At 35.7% G+C, this 18,716-nt stretch overlaps 1 protein-coding gene across 2 annotated transcripts in view; it reads left to right on the top strand.

Moving 5' to 3' along the window:
• Positions 1–18,716, top strand: part of DYNC2LI1 (dynein cytoplasmic 2 light intermediate chain 1) — a 45,669-nt gene that overhangs the window by 12,746 nt on the left and 14,207 nt on the right. For both annotated transcript variants that reach the window (XM_037807411.1, XM_037807410.1), the window contains exons 3-8: positions 4,389–4,423; positions 6,154–6,223; positions 8,332–8,420; positions 12,136–12,322; positions 13,208–13,276; positions 13,867–13,944. In XM_037807411.1, the coding sequence (XP_037663339.1) occupies positions 4,389–4,423; positions 6,154–6,223; positions 8,332–8,420; positions 12,136–12,322; positions 13,208–13,276; positions 13,867–13,944 (528 nt within the window). The remainder of the gene's footprint in view (positions 1–4,388; positions 4,424–6,153; positions 6,224–8,331; positions 8,421–12,135; positions 12,323–13,207; positions 13,277–13,866; positions 13,945–18,716) is intronic.

Genomic DNA, 18,716 nt, shown 5'->3' with positions numbered 1-18,716 from the left:
ACATACTTCTCCATGTTTGTCTTATATCCTGCAGCTTTGCTGAATTTGTTTATTAGTTCCAGGAGCTTTCTTTTTTTTTTTTTTTTTTTTTAATCTTCATTTTATTGAGATATATTCATATACCACGCAGTCATACAAAACAAATCGTACTTTCGATTGTTCACAGTACCATTACATAGTTGTACATTCATCACCCAAATCAATCCCTGACACCTTCATTAGCACACACACAAGAATAACAAGAATAATAATTAGAGTGAAAAAGAGCAATTGAAGTAAAAAAGAACACTGGGTACCTTTGTCTGTTTGTTTCCTTCCCCTATTTTTCTACTCATCCATCCATAAACTAGACAAAGTGGAGTGTGGTCCTTATGGCTTTCCCAATCCCCTTGTCACCCCTCATAAGCTACATTTTTATACAACTGTCTTCGAGATTCATGGGTTCTGGGTTGTAGTTTGATAGTTTCAGGTATCCACCACCAGCTACCCCAATTCTTTAGAACCTAAAAAGGGTTGTCTAAAGTGTGCGTAAGAGTGCCCACCAGAGTGACCTCTCGGCTCCTTTTGGATTCTCTCTGCCACTGAAGCTTATTTCATTTCCTTTCACATCCCCCTTTTGGCCAGGAGCTTTCTTGTGGATCATATATATATATATGATCATGCCATCTGCAAATAGGCATAATTGTACTTATTCCTTTCCACTTTGTATACCTTCTTTCTTTCTCTTGTATGATTGCTCTGGCTATAGTTTCCAGTACAATGTTGAATAACAATTGTAACAGAGGGCATCCTTGTCTTTTTCCTGATCTTAGGGAGAACACTTTCAGTCTTTCACCATTGAGTATGGTATCTGCTGTGGGTTCTTCATAAATGCCCTTTATCATATTGAGGATGTTTCCTTCTACTCCTAATTTTCTAATTGTTTTTATCTTGAACAGATGTTGAATTTTGTAGAATACCTTTTCTATATCAGTTGAGATTATTGTGTGCTTTTTTCCCTTCAATCTGTTAGTGTGGTCACTGATTGACTTATTTATGTTGAACTATTTTTGCATTCCTGCAGTAGTCCACTTGGTTGTAGTGTATAATTGGAAAGTTTTTGACCATTATTTCTTCCCCTTTCTCTTTTGACCTTCTGGAACACCAGTTGTGCATATATTGGTACACTTGGTGGTGTTCCTCAGGTTCTGTTCATTTTTCCTCATTATTTTTTCTTTCTTCCCCTCACACTGAATAACCTCAATTTTCTTATCGTTGATTTTGCTTATATCTTTTCTCCTGCCTGTTGAAATCTGTTGAATCCATCTAATGAGGTTTTCATTTCAATTACTGTACTTGGTAACTCCAAAATTGTTTAGTTCCTTTGTATCATTTCTTTCTCTTTAATTTGTTGAATGTTTTCCTAATTTTCTTTAGTTCTTTCTAAGTTATTTGTGTATGGATTCCTTTAGCTCACTGAGCATATTTAAGACAGTTGATTTAAGGTCTTTAACTAATAGTTCCAGTGTATGAGCTTTCTCAGGGATGGTGTCCAGCAAATTCTCTTTTTCCTGTGAATGTGTCATACACTCCCTTTTCTTTGTGTGTTTTGTGATTTTTTGTTGTGAACTGAACATTCTTAGTGTTATGTTGTTATAATTCTGAAAATCTAGTTCTCCCAATCCTCTGGAATTTCTAGGTTTGTTGTTGTTGTTGAGGACTGAAGCCATCAATTTGTGACTTTTTCAAACATTTTATTTGCTCTCAGTCAGGGAATGGAAAGAGAAAAGGGAGAGAAAAGAAGGCATTGCAGAGGAAGTGGTCCAGGGCCAGTCATAGTTTAGTTAAGACCAACAGATAGAGAGAATGTTCTGAAGAGATTGGGGAGTTTGCCAGTCAAGGAGCTGGAGTTGGAGAGTGGGAGGATTTTAGAGGAAGGGAGGAAATGAGGAGATGGGGCCAGATGAAGGGATGTCTAGAGGACTTGGGGAATTAAGAGTTCTGGGGTCAGAGAAGAAGACTGGACTTCTGGTGGGACCGAGATAATGGGAGGGAAGATGGGATTTGTTTAGGTAGTCTCTAAATTAACTTAAACTGGTCAGTGTTCCTTGAACTCGGAAACCCTGGCATCTGAGGATGCATTCTCAGGGGGCTCAGTTCTCTGGTGAATTTTTCAAATTTGGTCTATCGTTTAAGATAATTTCAGTCCCTGCAGTTGAGTTTATGTTTATTTGGAATTGTCACCAAGTAGTACTACACACTTACATGAAGTTATAATAAAAACAATTTAAATCAACACTAAGAGACCGTGAGAATTTGAGGGAATTAGCTAGATTATTCCTATGATTCTTTCCAATTCTGGACTAAGATGATTCTGATTTCATGTTTTCTTATACATGGAATATATTAATTTCTTTTTTTTATCTTCATTTTATTGAGATATATTCACATACCATGCAGTCATACAAAATAAATCGTACATTCGATTGTTCACAGTACCATTACATAGTTGTACATTCATCACCTAAATCAATCCCTGACATCTTCATTAGCACACACACAAAAATAACAAGAATAATAATTAAAGTGAAAAAGAGCAATTGAAGTAAAAAAGAACACTGGGTACCTTTGCCTATCTGTTTGTTTGTTTCCTTCCCCCATTTTTCTACTCATCCATCCATAAACTAGACAAAGTGGAATGTGGTCCTTATGGCTTTCCCAATCCCATTGTCACCCCTCATAAGCTACATTTTTATACAATTGTCTTCGAGATTCATGGGTTCTGGGTTGTAGTTTGATAGTTTCAGGTATCCACCACCAGCTATCCCAATTCACTGGAACCTAAAAAGGGTTGTCTAAATTGTGCGTAAGAGTGCCCACCCGAGTGACCTCTCGGCTCCTTTTGGAATCTCTCTGCCACTGAAGCTTATTTCATTTCCTTTCACATCCCCCTTTTGGTCAAGATGTTCTCTGTCCCACGATGCCAGGTCTACATTCCTCCCCGGGAGTCATATTCCACAGGAATATATTAATTTCTAGTTACTTTGTCCTTATATACATAAAACTTTAAGAATATACAACGTGATTTGTGTTCATTGTAGGAAAATTAGAAAATCCTGGTTTTCTTAAAATAAAAATTACCTGCAAATTCACCACCTAGAAACAGTCCCTGCTTACATAGTGGTGTCCCTTGGGATTGATTTATTTGTCTGTGGGTAAGTTTCTGTTTCTCACTAACTCTCTCTACATATGTATGTATACCTCAAAGAAGCAGGAAAAACTACTTGCTAATTTCAAACAAGGTTGTGCTATATAAACATAGCTGTTTTATACCTGCCTTTTTAAAATTTAGCACTCTATTACCATGTCAGTAAGTTTATTCCTATGCCATCATTCTTAATGGCTGCATGTTATTCCACTATATGGATTACCGTAATTAATTTAGCTAATTCCCTTTTTGAGGCACTTAGGTTCTTTCTAATTTTTCATTTTGATACAACACCTGCCAATTAACACCCTTCAGTATACAATTTTGGTACTATTCCAATTATTTCTTTATATTTCCTATTATAAAAAGTCATTCAATGTGATCATGTTACAGATATAATCTAGAGTAATTTATCATCTTTTGTTTGATAAAAATTACAGGTATGTTAAAATGTTCCATGTTTTTGCCAGTCCAGGGTTTTCCAAACTGTTCTCCTTGGAGCCCAAAGGTTTCCTGCTGCTACTCTTTTATCTGTTTTTCTTGAAAGAGTTCATAGGTTCATTGATTTTTAAAAAATCTTTCTATTAAGAAAAATTGATTCAAACTCCTGAGCCAGTCTCCTGGCTGAGATATGAGGTTAGGTGTCATGGTTACTGGCACGGATGAGTTTAGAACTTGTATTTCTGACTCCTAAAAAAGAAACTTGGAATAACTACATGTTCTAGAATTAGAACAAACAGAATTACTCTAACTCAGTATCTGAATTGCTTACTTTGAACGTGTTTGAAACTTGTCCTTTATTTGTATGTTTTATTTCTTCTTTACTTCCACTTCAACGATTGGAATTAAAACAGTTTAGAAGACACTAATCATCAACTTAACCAGTAATTAGCATTGATGACTAGATAGGAAATTTAAGACAGCTGCCAAGTTGACCACTAAAATGAGGTATGATTTGCTAGTATTAGTCATCTGCAGGACTTTATAATTATAATAATAGCAGTGTAGTTACACTGTGATGGAACGTTGACAGTTAACTTTTTCCACTTAGCAGACTTAAGAACAATTCTGAAAGTTGCTAGTTTCCAGGTAATTTATCATTCAAGTAATTAAAAAGCTATTTTGGGCTACAATTATGAACAATAATAAAATTTACATATGGGTGACATTAACATAATATTCTTTCTTTTTTAATTTCCAGGGAAAGACTACTATTATTCTAAGGTGTCTTGACAGGTAAGTGTTATGTTAACCCTTGGTCTACATTTTTGCTTATTCTAGTTGTATAGAGCAAGTTAGCTTCTAAAGGAGAACGATTTTGAGACTCAACTAAGATATTTAGTTCTTAGTGATGTTAAAAGCTCCTCTAAAGATACAATGAACAACAAGCCAAAAAAACTGCATAGGATTAACACCAGATTTCCCTCTTTGGGGAAGAAATATTCTCATATCCACCCAGCTATGAGAGTACTTACCTTCTTTTTGGCTATGCTACTATGCTGTTAAATTATTTTTATTCTACATATTCTATGATTAAGTGGACATTAATTATAATCTTTAAACTGCTCAAAGATGAAGCATAATGTTGCTCCTCAAACTGTAAATTGTACCATTTGTTTTATAATACTTCAAACCTTCTATACCATACAAGCATGCCTTCATAAGATGATTTAGGACTATGATTAGTAGATATTTCAGGAAGTTGGTAAGGAAAACCTTCAACTGATCTTGTAAGATATTCCTCTGTCCCCTTCATTGCAATTCATATTTCTTGTATCTCCTCCAAAAACATTAAAAGTGATGGAATTTGTTTTAAGGTCATGTTCAAGAAACATCCTTCATTTGAAAAATGTTATTAAAGAATATAAATAATGGAATCCTGGCTTCATGTAATTTCCTTTCACCAACAAAATTGTTTCTTAGAAAGAAGAACCATCCACAGAGACTTACATCATCTTTCCATCTCCAGAAATCTTTATGTGGCCTAAAGATTTCCATCTCCAAGAATTTTTAGGCCACATTTAGATGTGTTTTCTATTACAAACAACTCACCTAATACAGCATCAGCTTAGGAGGCTGATCTTCTATAAGATACTGCATTCAACTGAAAATTATTAATTTCAGTTCCTTTAGAGTCTATTAAGGAAAAGGACAATTTTCCAAATTATAGATTAAAAATCAGATCTTATAAGTTTTGTCTCAAAAGTAGCCTTTTGCTTCATAAAGAAAATGATCTGTCTTTCAGGAAATATAACTAAACATTATTCTATATATGTATCAAAAAAGATATGCAGGGGTGATATTCAAAACATAAATATGTAAATCACAAATAAAAAATGTTTTGTTTTCCAAATTAAATACATATATACCATAAAACTGCTCACCAAGCAATATAAGCCATAGTGTAAATAAGTCTCCACATCATTTTAATGAAAGCATTTGATTCTAGGACTTGTAGATGTAATTTGTTTGCAATTCTTACTCGCTAAAGATGGCTATGTCTGAACCATGATTCAGGATAGAGAACTGCATTAAAATCTTCCAGTGATGTCCCCATTAAATTGATAGCTATTAGGTTCCCATCTCCATCCATCAAGACTGAGCATAAACCTGTTACCAGTGTTTTCCACGTGGCCTGGACATGGAGATCCTGTACCCTAACATAGCAGTCAACACTGCCAGCCCTGTCACCTTCCACTTGCCCCAGCAGTGCCTTTCAGGCCTACTGCATCCTGCAGTTTCCATTATTCTCGTCTGCATCTGCCCCAAAAATCCACCGAAATGGTTTTTGAAGGCTTATTTATTCTTTATAAAAAATTGTAATCATTTTACCTTAATTGCTATAACACAGGATTACCTCTTTACTAACAGAGTTTTTAAGAAGAAGCAAAAATGAATCAGATAGGATAATAGTATAAGAAATTAATCACCTACAATGGCAATAACCATCTGTCTTTGTTGTACAGGGATGAACCACCAAAACCAACTTTGGCATTGGAATATACTTATGGAAGAAGAGCAAAAGGGCATAACACAGTGAGTGTCTTTTTAAGTACTGTTGCTATGCCCGTAGATGAAGGAGTAATGATGCAGACTTTGTTGTACATTTTCCTTCTTATCTACAATCAGTAAATATATCCAGTTGTATACTTCATAACCACATACTGTTAAATTTCAGATGCAGTTCAGCCGATATGAAGCCAACCAAAATTATGAAAATATTTTAGCCTCATTTGTTGTGTTTTGGAATGCTAGAATAAGATTCCTTTGTAATTTTATTGTACATTTATTTGGCACATTTATATTAATTTTATCAATATAACTTTTTTCCCCCTTCAAATGATAATAATATTGTGAGTTACCTTTTGTCTTGTGAAAAATCTGCTAAAAATATGGGTTTGAGCTGTGGATTACTTATGAAAATACAGTGCTCAAAGTTCAAATTATTAACATGTTTATAAATACATCTTGAAGTTGGTAGTACTATTTGAGAACATAGGCCCTACTTTGTTAATAATCCTATTTTCATTTGTTTAGTGTCTCTTTACAGGTAGGTTAGAAACTATTCAGAATAAAAGAAGAATTTATAGTGTATATTAGGGAAAGACATTCCTGAATAGAATCTCTTTTGGAGTTCTCATATGAAAAGAGGTCATTTCTGAAATAAACTCAGGTCTGTGGAAGAACAGTCTAGAACAGAGAGTTTCACTTCTTTCATAACCGAGGCAGATATTTATGGATTGATCTCATCCAAATGTTTGATCATTAGATAGAGTGTAAGAAGGTAAAATTGCCTGTTGCTGCTTTCTGGACTTACCAATGAAAGTTGTTTCTTAAAACTGTGAAATCAAAAAGAAAAGAAAAAAACAATATATTGAGATTCATGAGGACTTCATTTTTATGACTCACATGAATTATGACATGAGTAATCAGCCCAGAAATGGAAATATCCTTTTCATTGGAAACTTTGAGACAGCTTTCATAAGCTTAACTTTTTAGAATAGCTCTAAAAACGTCCTTCATCAAATTGTGAATTGAGGGAGATTTTCCGATGAAAAATTATTTCCTTCCACAAACATTAGTGATTCAAATATCAACAGCAAAATAATTTTAGTGATTGTAAGAAATGAGAATTTGTCAAAAATATGAAATATATGTATTTAAAACATGCCTTAATAACCATCTATCTTCCAGGGTCATGGAAACAGATTCATAAAAGTCCAAGTCTTTTTCACCTATTTTTTCCCTCTAAACTTTGTATTAGCAAGTCAACTTTTGCATATTCATTCTGGAAGCTTCATGTCTTTCTCAGATTTAATGTTCTCTAATAGCCCTATGTGGAAGCTCCTCATACAATTGATAAGACCCGAAGGCTCCTCAGACTCAACGGCTGGAAGCAAAGATGCTATTGACAAGCAATCTAGGAAGTTCCTCATGGAATAGCTGGACTTGTCTCCAGCTACTTGGCTGCCTAGCCCTTTCAAAACCCTCTATCATTTAAGGGTTTTATAGAAAGGGAAGCCATTATTTAGTCCCATCTTGTTCCCCCACCTGACACTTGTTATTGTCAGTGGGGGTGGGGGTGGGGGTGGGGGGCTTTCAGATTCCTCGTGGGGGACAGGGAGGGGTCATCTGCTTGTATTTTGCTTGGGCAACCCTGATCTGCAGCCAGGATTGCCATCTTTTCGTTCCATTTCCTCATGTTGGGGCCTCACATGATTGTCTAATTTATTTTGTGAGCTTCTGCCTCCCTAGCTCAGGATGTTTTATTTCTATCTAGAATTGTAAATGTTTTCATAAAGGTAATGCTAAATGTGTTCAATGATTAATTTTATTTACAATTTGAGTAAGCATGTGCTACATGTGACATTTACAGAATTTGGGCACTGTTTCTTTCTTTCCTTAAAGTATTACTGAAATTAGGGCATTTATGTATACATATAGACAATATATTCTTAATGTCTCAGGCTTGATCTGTGGAATTTTTTGGTGCATTTTGTGGGGTGGGATGGTGAAATGAGAAAGTTTTGACTTTGATATTTTGTATCCATAATCATTATTGGCTGGTGCTAATGAAGTATTAGAAGTATTTAAAATTTTAAAATTCAGAGTTTTTTTCCTAATATGAAAGAACTGTTTTTCAGCCAAAAGATATCGCTCACTTTTGGGAACTGGGTGGAGGAACCTCTTTACTGGACTTAATCAGCGTACCAATCACCAGTGACACTTTACAGTAAGTGAGCCAGCTCCCGTGTCCATGGTTGTGTCCATGGTTGTGTCCACAGGATGGATATGAGTAGGCTTTTGTGAATCACCCTTTGAGGGACAGTTTTTTGTTGCTGATGGTTTATACCCACTTCCTTTGGATGTTTTCAAACATTAAACTTTCAAAGAGGTTTTTAAAAGGACCAAGGTTCTGGCCTGTGCTGAAGTGAGACAGCTGGCCTTCCAACCAACCACATATTTTGCAAATCTGCAAACAGAAAAAATATGTCAGACAACACTCGGGCAGTGAATTCATTTGGCGAAACACATTTTGAAAAACTTAATTCTTTCCAATTACCATCTCAGTGTAAGCTAATTCAGCTCTTTGTGTTTTTTCTTCAGCTGAGTATTGTAAGTCTACCTTTGAATTAAATGCTAGTTGATATTATTGAAGCTTCATCCCAGGAAGACAGTGTGTTGGGGGAGGGGGGATAGTCTCTTATTTGCTGACCTTAAAGAGTTAGGATCTACGGAAAAACCTCAAAACCCTTGAGTGGTGTTTTCCTGACAATGACTCCCACATGTTGGTCAATTCAGATGTGGGAAATTGTGACATTTCTCATAATGTTCCTGAGCACCCGTCTTAGCCAAGGAAAACAAAAATTAAAAAATCTGAAATATCTTACTCTTGTCAGATTTAATACAAACTGTGCTACATGGACCAAATACAAAGGGCTCAGCAGTAATCTGCTAAATTTAGGCCACTAGGATTCTTAGAGTATTGAATTATTTCTTTTTAACAAGATAATTGTTTTAACCATAACTAGCTGGATACAGGTAATGTTGGTTTTATTCATCTAGTGATATTTTTTCTTTTAAGGAAATACAATTTATTATCTTTTGTTTATTACAAAAGTAATGTATGCTTATATAGAAAACTTGGAAAAATACTGAAAGATACAAAGAAAGTAAGAGCACCCATAATCACATAAGAAATAACTGCTCTTACATGTCCAGCGATTTTTCTCAGTCTGCTTGGTGTTTGTAAATTCCTTTGTTCAGAATTGACATGCTTTTTGTATACATTTAGATCTTACTTTTCACTTATAACCACCTCTTATGACATTATTTTTCAGAAATGGAATTTTACAGCTATATAGTTTTTCATTTGTCCCCCTTTAAAGGAGACAAATAAGCAGAGCTCCCTGGGGATTAGTGTAGTTCATGGTGGCCTGGCTGAGAAGAAAGCGTGAGGGCAGGGTTAGCTGAAGGAGCAGGAGCTGCCACTTAGTGGCGCCAGAGGCTGGGGGGAATGAAGATGCGGGGGTGGGCTCATACCTGGGTTGTGAGCTGATTCCTTTTCTGGCCCTGACTTGTTACATTACCTCACTCCCCTTCTCTAGACCCTAGAGCATCTGGGCCTGTAATGCTTGTGGAAATTCTGGTTTCTTCAGAAGGCCACATCTTGCCACTGTTTCTTTACTACCTCACTTTGTGAAGTCTTGGTTTCCTTTCCCTGGGACTCCTGGGCAGCTGGAGCCTGTCTTAGGAGAGAGGAGAGGTCAAGATTAGGAATAACACAAGGAAAGAGAGCACAGGCCTGGGTCCAAAGTAGGTTGCTGAGTGGTTAAAAAATTCATGGAAAACATTTTACCCTCAATGCCATTGCTAATCTCAGAGCATTTTTTTTTTTTAAACTGGAATTAGTTTGACACATCATTTCCTGGTGTTGGACAAAATCCAGCAATTTTAAAAAATATTGCCAAATACTGTTAGATACTGTTTATCTTTAAAATAACTGTTTATATAATAATTATAGATGCATTGAACATTTCCACAGACTTTGGATCATTTGTAATAGAACATTTCCTGTGGTCTGATTCCCGTTATAAGAGTTTACATAGCTGTCACTTGCTGTGAAAGTAAAAGTAACTCCTTAGAAAAAGAAGTATTTCCAATGTACTGGAAACAAATGTTCCTCCATCTGAAAAAAAAAAATTGAGGATATGGTATGAAATGCTCTTTGTTTGCACATATTGCCTGCTAACTTTATTTAATTCTCAAATGGGAACCAATTAACAGGAACAGTTCCAGCCAAAATTTTGATAAAGTTTTTCCCTTGGCCAAAAAAAAAAAAAAAAAGGCAGCCAAATTTACCTTGGCTCTTCCTGGGCACCTGTTTCAGGACCCCCTTCCCTCATATCCCAGTTGGCACTTCCTGATCTAGTCCCCTCCTGCTGCCCTTCCTCCCTTCCTTATCACCCATATCCTGGTGAGCTGCTGTGCCTTATTCCTGCCATACCTTTTCCCTTATCTTTTTGCAAAGCATTTTTTAAAAAGTCCATACATTCCCTTACAAGGTGGTTAAATAGATGATGAGTGCTGAGATAGGAGTGGGAGAGGCCAAGGAAAAAAGTCAGGGTCACCCCATTGGGGTATAGCAGGTGTGTTGAGCAGTAGCTTTTCAGATACCATGCTTCTATCCTTAGCAGTGACTATAATAGTGAAAATTTCAAATCAGGTAGGAGGAATGAGGGGGGTTACCAAGGCGTATCTAAGCAGAGGGTATTTTTAAGATCTCCAGAGATGTGAGTTGATTCCGTTTCCCTCAAGAATGGCCATTGCACTATTTATTGACGATTATTTTAAAAGCTAAACCCTTGTCATCTCTTTTTCCCAAACAATAACAATACTTAAATCTTGAGAATAAAATTAATTTCCTTACTATTAAAAATGAATACATTATATTATTTTTATGATGAAGCAAACTGTTTATGAGCTTATTAAAATAACATAGCTATGACTGGCTAGATAATTTAATAGCATTATAATTTTATAGAAAATCTTGATAATTGGTGACTAAAAAACTACTTTCTGAATTTAGAACAACAGTATAGAAATTAGTTACTGTTCTGCTTGGATTGTGCAGGTAGCTGTTTGGCTTGGACTAAGCAGAATGACTAAACAACATCTAATACAAATTTCTTGCTGTATCTACTAGCAGAATATTTGCCCTATCAACCAAGGAGGTAGTAGACCATGATTTTGGCTCCATCTCCATGCTTCCTGTTCTACGAGTGTTAAATCTAACATACTTTTAGATTTCTGTTTGATATGTATGAACTTGAGTACCCATGCATGTGTCAGTGGTAATGGGGTGGCTGGTAGTCAGGGATGTGGTTTCAGAGAGCCACCCCGTAGAGTAGAAAGATGAGGTTTTGACTCTAAATACTAGCGCTACAATTTACTAGTTATACAAATCTGTGTCTCAGACTTGTAATCCTTGTCATGGATATAATAATGTCTTCTGGGATTAAATAAGCTAGGTGGACCCTAACATGGTCCATCAGTAGATCAATTTCCTTCTCCTTCATGTAGTTTCTGTGTTGTTGCTGTTATTATTTTCACTTCCCTTATTTGAAGAACCCAGTAAAATTGGATCTAAACATGGTATTGTTGGACCCAATTCCTTCCAGATTTTTATTTGAACTGGGTTATGATAATTCATTTAGACAAGAACTTGCCATATTGGTTGTAACACTCACATATCACTAGAGAAAGCATTGGAATTAGTAGGTTATAACTTTGGTCGGGTTTTTTTTTTTTTTTTGGTCTTAGAATAAGTTCCTTTTTTGTTTCCTTAAACCATAGTGTTATTCTAAGATAATAAATTTTAGTATGCTAGGATTTCAGATTGGAGATTATTTGGAGATTTTTTTTGAAAAATGTTTTTGTTTCTTTAGGACATTTTCTATTGTTCTTGTTTTGGATCTTTCAAAACCTAATGACCTTTGGCCCACCATGGAAAACCTGTTGCAAGTCACAAAAAGTCATGTCGATAAAGTAATAATGAAACTGGGGAAGACAAACTCTAAAGCAGCTTCTGAAATGAGACAGAAGATGTGGAGTAATATGCAGAAGGACCATCCAGTGAGTTCTGTTGGGATTATTCCTGGGATCTTGATAAAAGATAACGTCACAAACAACTTTAGATTTTGTTATGCATGACTTGAAATTCATTTGATGTAGATGAACCTGTTCACTGGAAAATTATAGCAATTTACTAAAAGCTCGGTAAAAGCAAAACAAGGAAAAAGATTTCTTATGTCTTCTTGTTAGACATACACTGTAATTGTTATGGCATGTTGCACCAATCAAAAGAAGAGTTTTAAAGTAGTAGTTTGATATTGATTTTATAGTCTCTGTAGAAGGAAGATTAAAACCCAGACTGTACAAAAGTCACCTGCAAAGACTAGATGAAGCTACAAATTCAAGCTAGGGGTAGTTAAAACAGCCTTCCCCATCACTCTGTATTTTGCATTCATTGTGTCTGTCACGGTTCATGTCTTTTGATCATCTGACAACTAATTAAATTATAAAGTTGCAATTATGCTACCACAAGTCCTTTAAAAACAATCATGAATGTCATCTTCTAGAAAACAAAGAGCAGCATTTGATATTGCCCAGAGTTTGTAAAAATGTGATTTACGTAGGTAAGATTGGAATGAAACAGTTTTTGGTTCACATCTCTGCAGTAGAGATGCTATTGCAATAAACAGTTAATACAAAATAGAAAGATGACATATTATATAAGAAAATTAAAAAGCAGAATAAAAAGAAGAATAAATGCAGTAATTTAGGGAATTTCTGTTTCTCATTTTATACTTTAGAAACACAGTTTAGGAAGTGAAGCAAACTAAAGCAACATCTAAGAAGAAAGTGAAAGTAATGTTTTTGAAAGTAAATAGAAATCGCTAAAGACACAGCAATAAGCAATTAGTTGTATTAAATTCCGTGAAATGTGTTTGTTAACAGGATCGTGAATTAATTGACCCATTTCCAATACCTCTGGTCATAATTGGAAGTAAATACGATATTTTTCAGGTAAGCCCTTAGCAATTCCACTTCCAGTTAAGTTTGTTGTGCATGCACTGGGGAGAAATGAAAGTAATAATGAAATTTGAAAAATGACTTTGGATGGGAGAGGTAAAAGAGTCACGCATCTTAAGAGATTTGGGGAAAGAAAAAATAGGTATGGAGCCATAAAAGCAGAAGTTAGAATGGAGATAAGGCAAAAGATTTAGAAAATGAATCTTCACCCAGTCACCGAAGGATAGGACTTAACTTCCCAACTTTTAAATTGAAGAAACTAGAAAATGAATTTCATCTTATCTTTCTTTGTCAGAAAATCCTTAGGGCATTCCACACCATAAAATGTGTGCAAATATCTAAATTCCATCAAGCTAAGTGTTTAAACAAAGGAAGATCAGATAGCTGTAGCTCTAGAAGACTGCAGCTGTTGCTCACCTCTCTATAGAAACAAATATTGAGGTAATGGAATCCTACCCCTCAGGGTGTGTTTCAAAAAAGATAAGAACTAATCTATTTCTACATTTAATAATTTGCATCTTCCCGCTACAGATATTTAGTTCTCTCAATTAGTTTTTTTTCTTTTTAATAATATATTTCTTTAGGATTTTGACTCTGAGAAGAGAAAGATAATATGCAAGACACTTCGATTTGTTGCACATTACTATGGAGCATCATTGATGGTTTGTACATTTCTTATCCTTTTGGCCTGAATAGATCGTACCGAGTTTGGAAGGATAAGCAACTCAATGCAGAGATGTGAATGCTAATGCTTTTACCAATATACATTGTCTTTATCCTTTCCCACTGCACAAAGACCATCTTCTTATACTGTTTGGTAATGAATCTATGAATACACTCTGCTCAATGGCTCACCTTTTCTTTGAAACTAAAATTCTAAATTGCCTGTATCCATAAGCTCCACTTAAAGAGATACATCATTTATTTATTTATTTACTTACTTACTTATTTGTTTATAGTTTTCCCTTTAAAATTAGAATTTTTATTCCCTTAAAAGAAAAGGGGGGTGGGGAGACTTAAGAATGTACATTTTTTTAACTTAATAAAAAAAAATGCTGTTTGCTGTGGTTAAAAGCGTAAACTCGGGAGTCATGCTGCCTGGGTTCAAATCTTAGGGCAGCCACTTACAAGATATGTGATCTTGGGCAACTCACTAATCTCATTGTCTTACATAGCAGGACTAAATTTTGCTGGATATCTTTTAATGTGATAAAATATAAAAACATTTTTATTTTTAAAAAATGCTTTCTTTCCATTTGAATAATTATGTAATTGTCTCTCTTTTCCCCCTAATCAAAGCTCTCAAAGGAACTTGGTGACAACATGATCTATCCCCCTTTCTTCAGTTCTAGAATATTATGATTAAAAGTAATAAGTAAATATATATTTTAATTTTTTATAGTTATAAGAAAACTCCAAGTATATTTCATTATGTATTTTCTTAAAAATCATAATCTATTATTTATTAACTGTATCTGCTTACATATTAGGTTGCCAGAGTAATTTGGAACATGATTCTTCTTTATTATTTTGAAAAGATATGAGAAATTTGAAGTGAATGATTGATCAAAGGTATATGGCCAAGACCATGGGTCTTACAGTTCCTCATTTCTATTAGATAAGTACCACATATTTCATTCTGGTAAAAGTTAGCTGTACTCTAAACATTTTCAATTGAAGGAAATTCGTATCTTTATATAAGAACAGATCACACTTGATGGCCCAGGCTGGTTTTCTGGGGACAATTTTGGATGAAGTCAGGTCATTCCAGGCCTGGGATTAAGCATGGTCCAGAAGACCCTAGAAGAACAGGGACTGGGGAAAGGATTTGGGAAGGACTTTATCTCAGCTTTCAATAACCTCTTAGGGACAAGGGTTGGGGTTAGTGGAGCACTTCTGAACCAAGAGAACCATAAAGCCTTTCTAGCTTCTCACACCAAGAAGAGTGTAGCCAAAGTTTTCAAAGCCCCATCTTTCAATATTACTCCACTCTTACCCTTTGCCCTATTCAAGGTAAAGAGTTATGTATTGCTTTGCAAGATTCTATGATATTCAGTGATTTTTTTCTACACTATATTTATATTTGGTTCTGTATATCTCAGTTGAGAATACTAATTCAATATTATAAGCAATCTAGTAAAGTTAATAAATACAAAAACAGGCTCTGAGAGCTCTGTCCCAATCGAGATGGCTGAATGAGATGCTTTAGGGCTCCATCCCACCACAGAAGCTTTGAACAATCAGCAAGAACTGGTGGAAACATCTTTCTCAAAGCTAAAAAATAAAATAAAATAAAATAAAAAAATTCAGTAACAGGGCAAGGGCTAAATCATGAAAAAGGCTACTTAAAAGCTGTAGGATCTTCCTTTGCCCTGCTGGCCTTTCCCTCACCCCTCACCAGCTTGGCACAGAGCTGGCCTGCACTCCCAGTGCAGGTCTCTGGTCACAGTTCCAGAGGGAACATAGTAACCCTGGTGCATATACTGGGAGCATGTGTGCACTATCACAGTTCCAGAGGGAACATAGTAACCCTGGTGCATATACTGGGAGCATGTGTGCACTATCTGGTCCATTGTTTCTGGTGTGGCCTGAGGGACTTGCCATCCCAGACTTGTCCTCATGTAGAAGGCAGCTCACAGAGCTCCCCTACAAGACATTATGGGAAGGCAGTCAAGTGGATGCCTAGGCTAAGTGAGTGCCATGCCTGGGATCATGAGGAAATTGTTTCCTAGGGAAGAGGGGACATTCAGAACCAAGTTAATGGGGGAATTCCATGGGCCATTCATGCATGCCCAAAATGGGAAACATGGGCAGAAAGGACCAGAGATGCCTCTACGTTCTGGCCTGGATCTATTCTCTAAACTCTGTATGGATAAGCTCTGAAGGAGAGCACTCCCACAAGTCAATCTGCAAAGAGTTGGAAAAGTTTTTTGTTTTTTCTTTCTTTCATGCTTTTTGTTGTTGTTAGCTCCTGGCATTTGAGGAAAGCTCTGTAATAACACTAGCTGGCTAGAAGCTTAAGGAACAGATATAAATTCCAATGATAACACATTAACATATAAAAATGTCCAGGGTTCAACAAAAGTTTGCAAAACATACAAAGAAAACAAGAAGCCAATGGCCCTGGCAAAGAAGATTAAAGCTTTAGAAATCATCATTGGGGAGGATCATACTTGGGACATTCCAGACAAAGACTTTTTAAAAAATAGTCCTAAATATGCTCAAAAGTAAACAAAAACGTGGACAAAGAAAGAACTAAAGGAAATCAGGAAAATCATAGATGAACACAAAAAGATACCAATAGAGAAATTAAAATTATGAAAAGGAACAAACAGAGCTGAAGTCCACAGTAACAGACATTTAAAATTCCCTAGAGGGGTTCAACAGCATATTGGAGCTGACAGAAGAAAGACTCAGTGAACTTGAAGATAAAACAATTGAAATCATCCTGTCTAAGGCTCAGGAAGAGGAAAGAATGAAGAGTGAATAGAGCCTGAGGAACCTGTGGGACACCATCCAATATACACCTGTAGGAGTCCCATAAGGAGAAAAGAGAAAGGGGCAGACAGAATATTCAAAGAAATAATGGATGAAAACTTCCCAGATTGAACACAACATATGAATATACCCATCCGAAACTCTCAATGACCTCCAAACAGGATAACCCAAATAGACCCATACCATGCCATGTTATAATCAAACTGCCCAATGCCAGACATTAAGAGAGAATTCTGAAAGCCTCAAGAGAGAAGCAATGTGTCACACACAAGGGAGCCTCAATAAGATTAAGTGCCATTTTCTCATGAGAAACCATGGAAACAAGAAGGCAGCGGGAAAACATTTGAAGTGCTGAAAGCAAAAAATTGCCAACTAAGAATTCTGTATTTGACAAAACTCTCAGAAAAGAGGGAGAGAGTAAGACATTCCCAGATGAGCAAGAGCTGAAGGAGTCTGTTACCATTAGACCAGCTCTACAAGAAATGCTGAAGGGAGTTCTGCAGGTTGAAAGAAAAGGACACTAGACATTGATTGAACCAGATGAAGAAATAAAGATCTCTGGTAAAGATAATGACATGGGTAAATATAAATACCAGTACTATTGTATTTTTGGTTTTTCACTCCACCTTTTACTTCTTACAAGATCTGAAAGGAAATGCATAAATATAATAAGTCAATGGTTTAGGATTCATAATGTATAAATACATAATTTGTGACAAGAACTACCTAAACATGGGGGGACAGAGAAGTATAGAAACATAGTTTATGGATGCTATCGAATTTAAATTATCAAAGCAAATGAGATTGTTATAGATTTAGGATGTTAAATTTAATCCCCATGGTAAACACAAAGAAAATATCAGAGAATATGCAAAGTCATAGAGACAGAAATTATAGTACGGGTTACCAGAGGTGGGGAGAAAGGCCAATGAGGAGATAATGCATTGTAAGTATAGAATTTGGGGAGATGAGAAAGTTCCAGTAACGGATGGTGGTGAGGGTACTGCAGTATTGTGAATGTGATTAATCCTACTGAATAGTGTGCTTGACAGAGGTTGGGATGGGAAGATTTATGTTGTATGTATGTTTCCATACACACACACAAAAAAGAAAGATAAATAGATAATGACAATTAAATGCAATATATGATACTGGATGGGATGTAAGAGTGGAGGAGAAAAGGCTCAAAAGGACATTATTGGACCAAAGAAGTTAGAATATAGGTTGTGAGTTTTTTTATCAATATTAAATTTCTTAACTGCACTTAAGTGTTTTATATAAGTGATCATCCTTGCTCAAAGGAAATGTACATGGAAGTATTACTTGTTTAAGGATTATGATGTGTACAACTTGCTCTTAAGTGTTCAGAAAATTGATGGATGGATGGAAGGATAGATAGATAGATAGATAGATAGATAGATAAAAAGAATGCTATGGCAGGTGGCAAAGTATTAAAATTGGTAGATCTCAGTACCCGGGGGATGGGGTATGGGTATGCTGGAGTTCACTGTGTTGGCTTTGTATTATTTTTGCAACTGTCTGGTAAGTTTTAAATTATTTCAAAATAAAACATTAAAACAAACAACAACAATAACAGGAGAACATTGGCAACTAGGACCAGTCTCAGAGAAGAGCCACCAGAATGGTAGGGGACTTAACAGGAGATTTAAGGACCAGTGTAAAATCATCTTTTGCCATCTAGAATGTGATAACACTCCTTAAATATTTGAAGAACTGTCCCATGGAACGGAGATTAAATTTCTTTGCTCTCCTCAAGTCAAGAATGAGGAATCAATAGAGAAAGTGAGTTTATCTCAGAATAAGAAAGAACTTTCTAATACTATCATTATCTGAAAATGGAATGAGTTACTTTAGGAGATAAGTTCCCAGGCATTGAGTTTGTTCAAGCAAAAGCTCTACAGCTATTTTTGGCGGG

The sequence above is a fragment of the Choloepus didactylus genome, chromosome 17 (genome assembly GCF_015220235.1).
Source record: "Choloepus didactylus isolate mChoDid1 chromosome 17, mChoDid1.pri, whole genome shotgun sequence".
In the NCBI taxonomy this organism is placed as follows: Eukaryota; Metazoa; Chordata; class Mammalia; order Pilosa; family Megalonychidae; genus Choloepus; species Choloepus didactylus.
The sequence above is the reverse complement of the archived record's forward strand: the minus strand, read 5'-3'. Positions and strand labels throughout refer to the sequence as shown.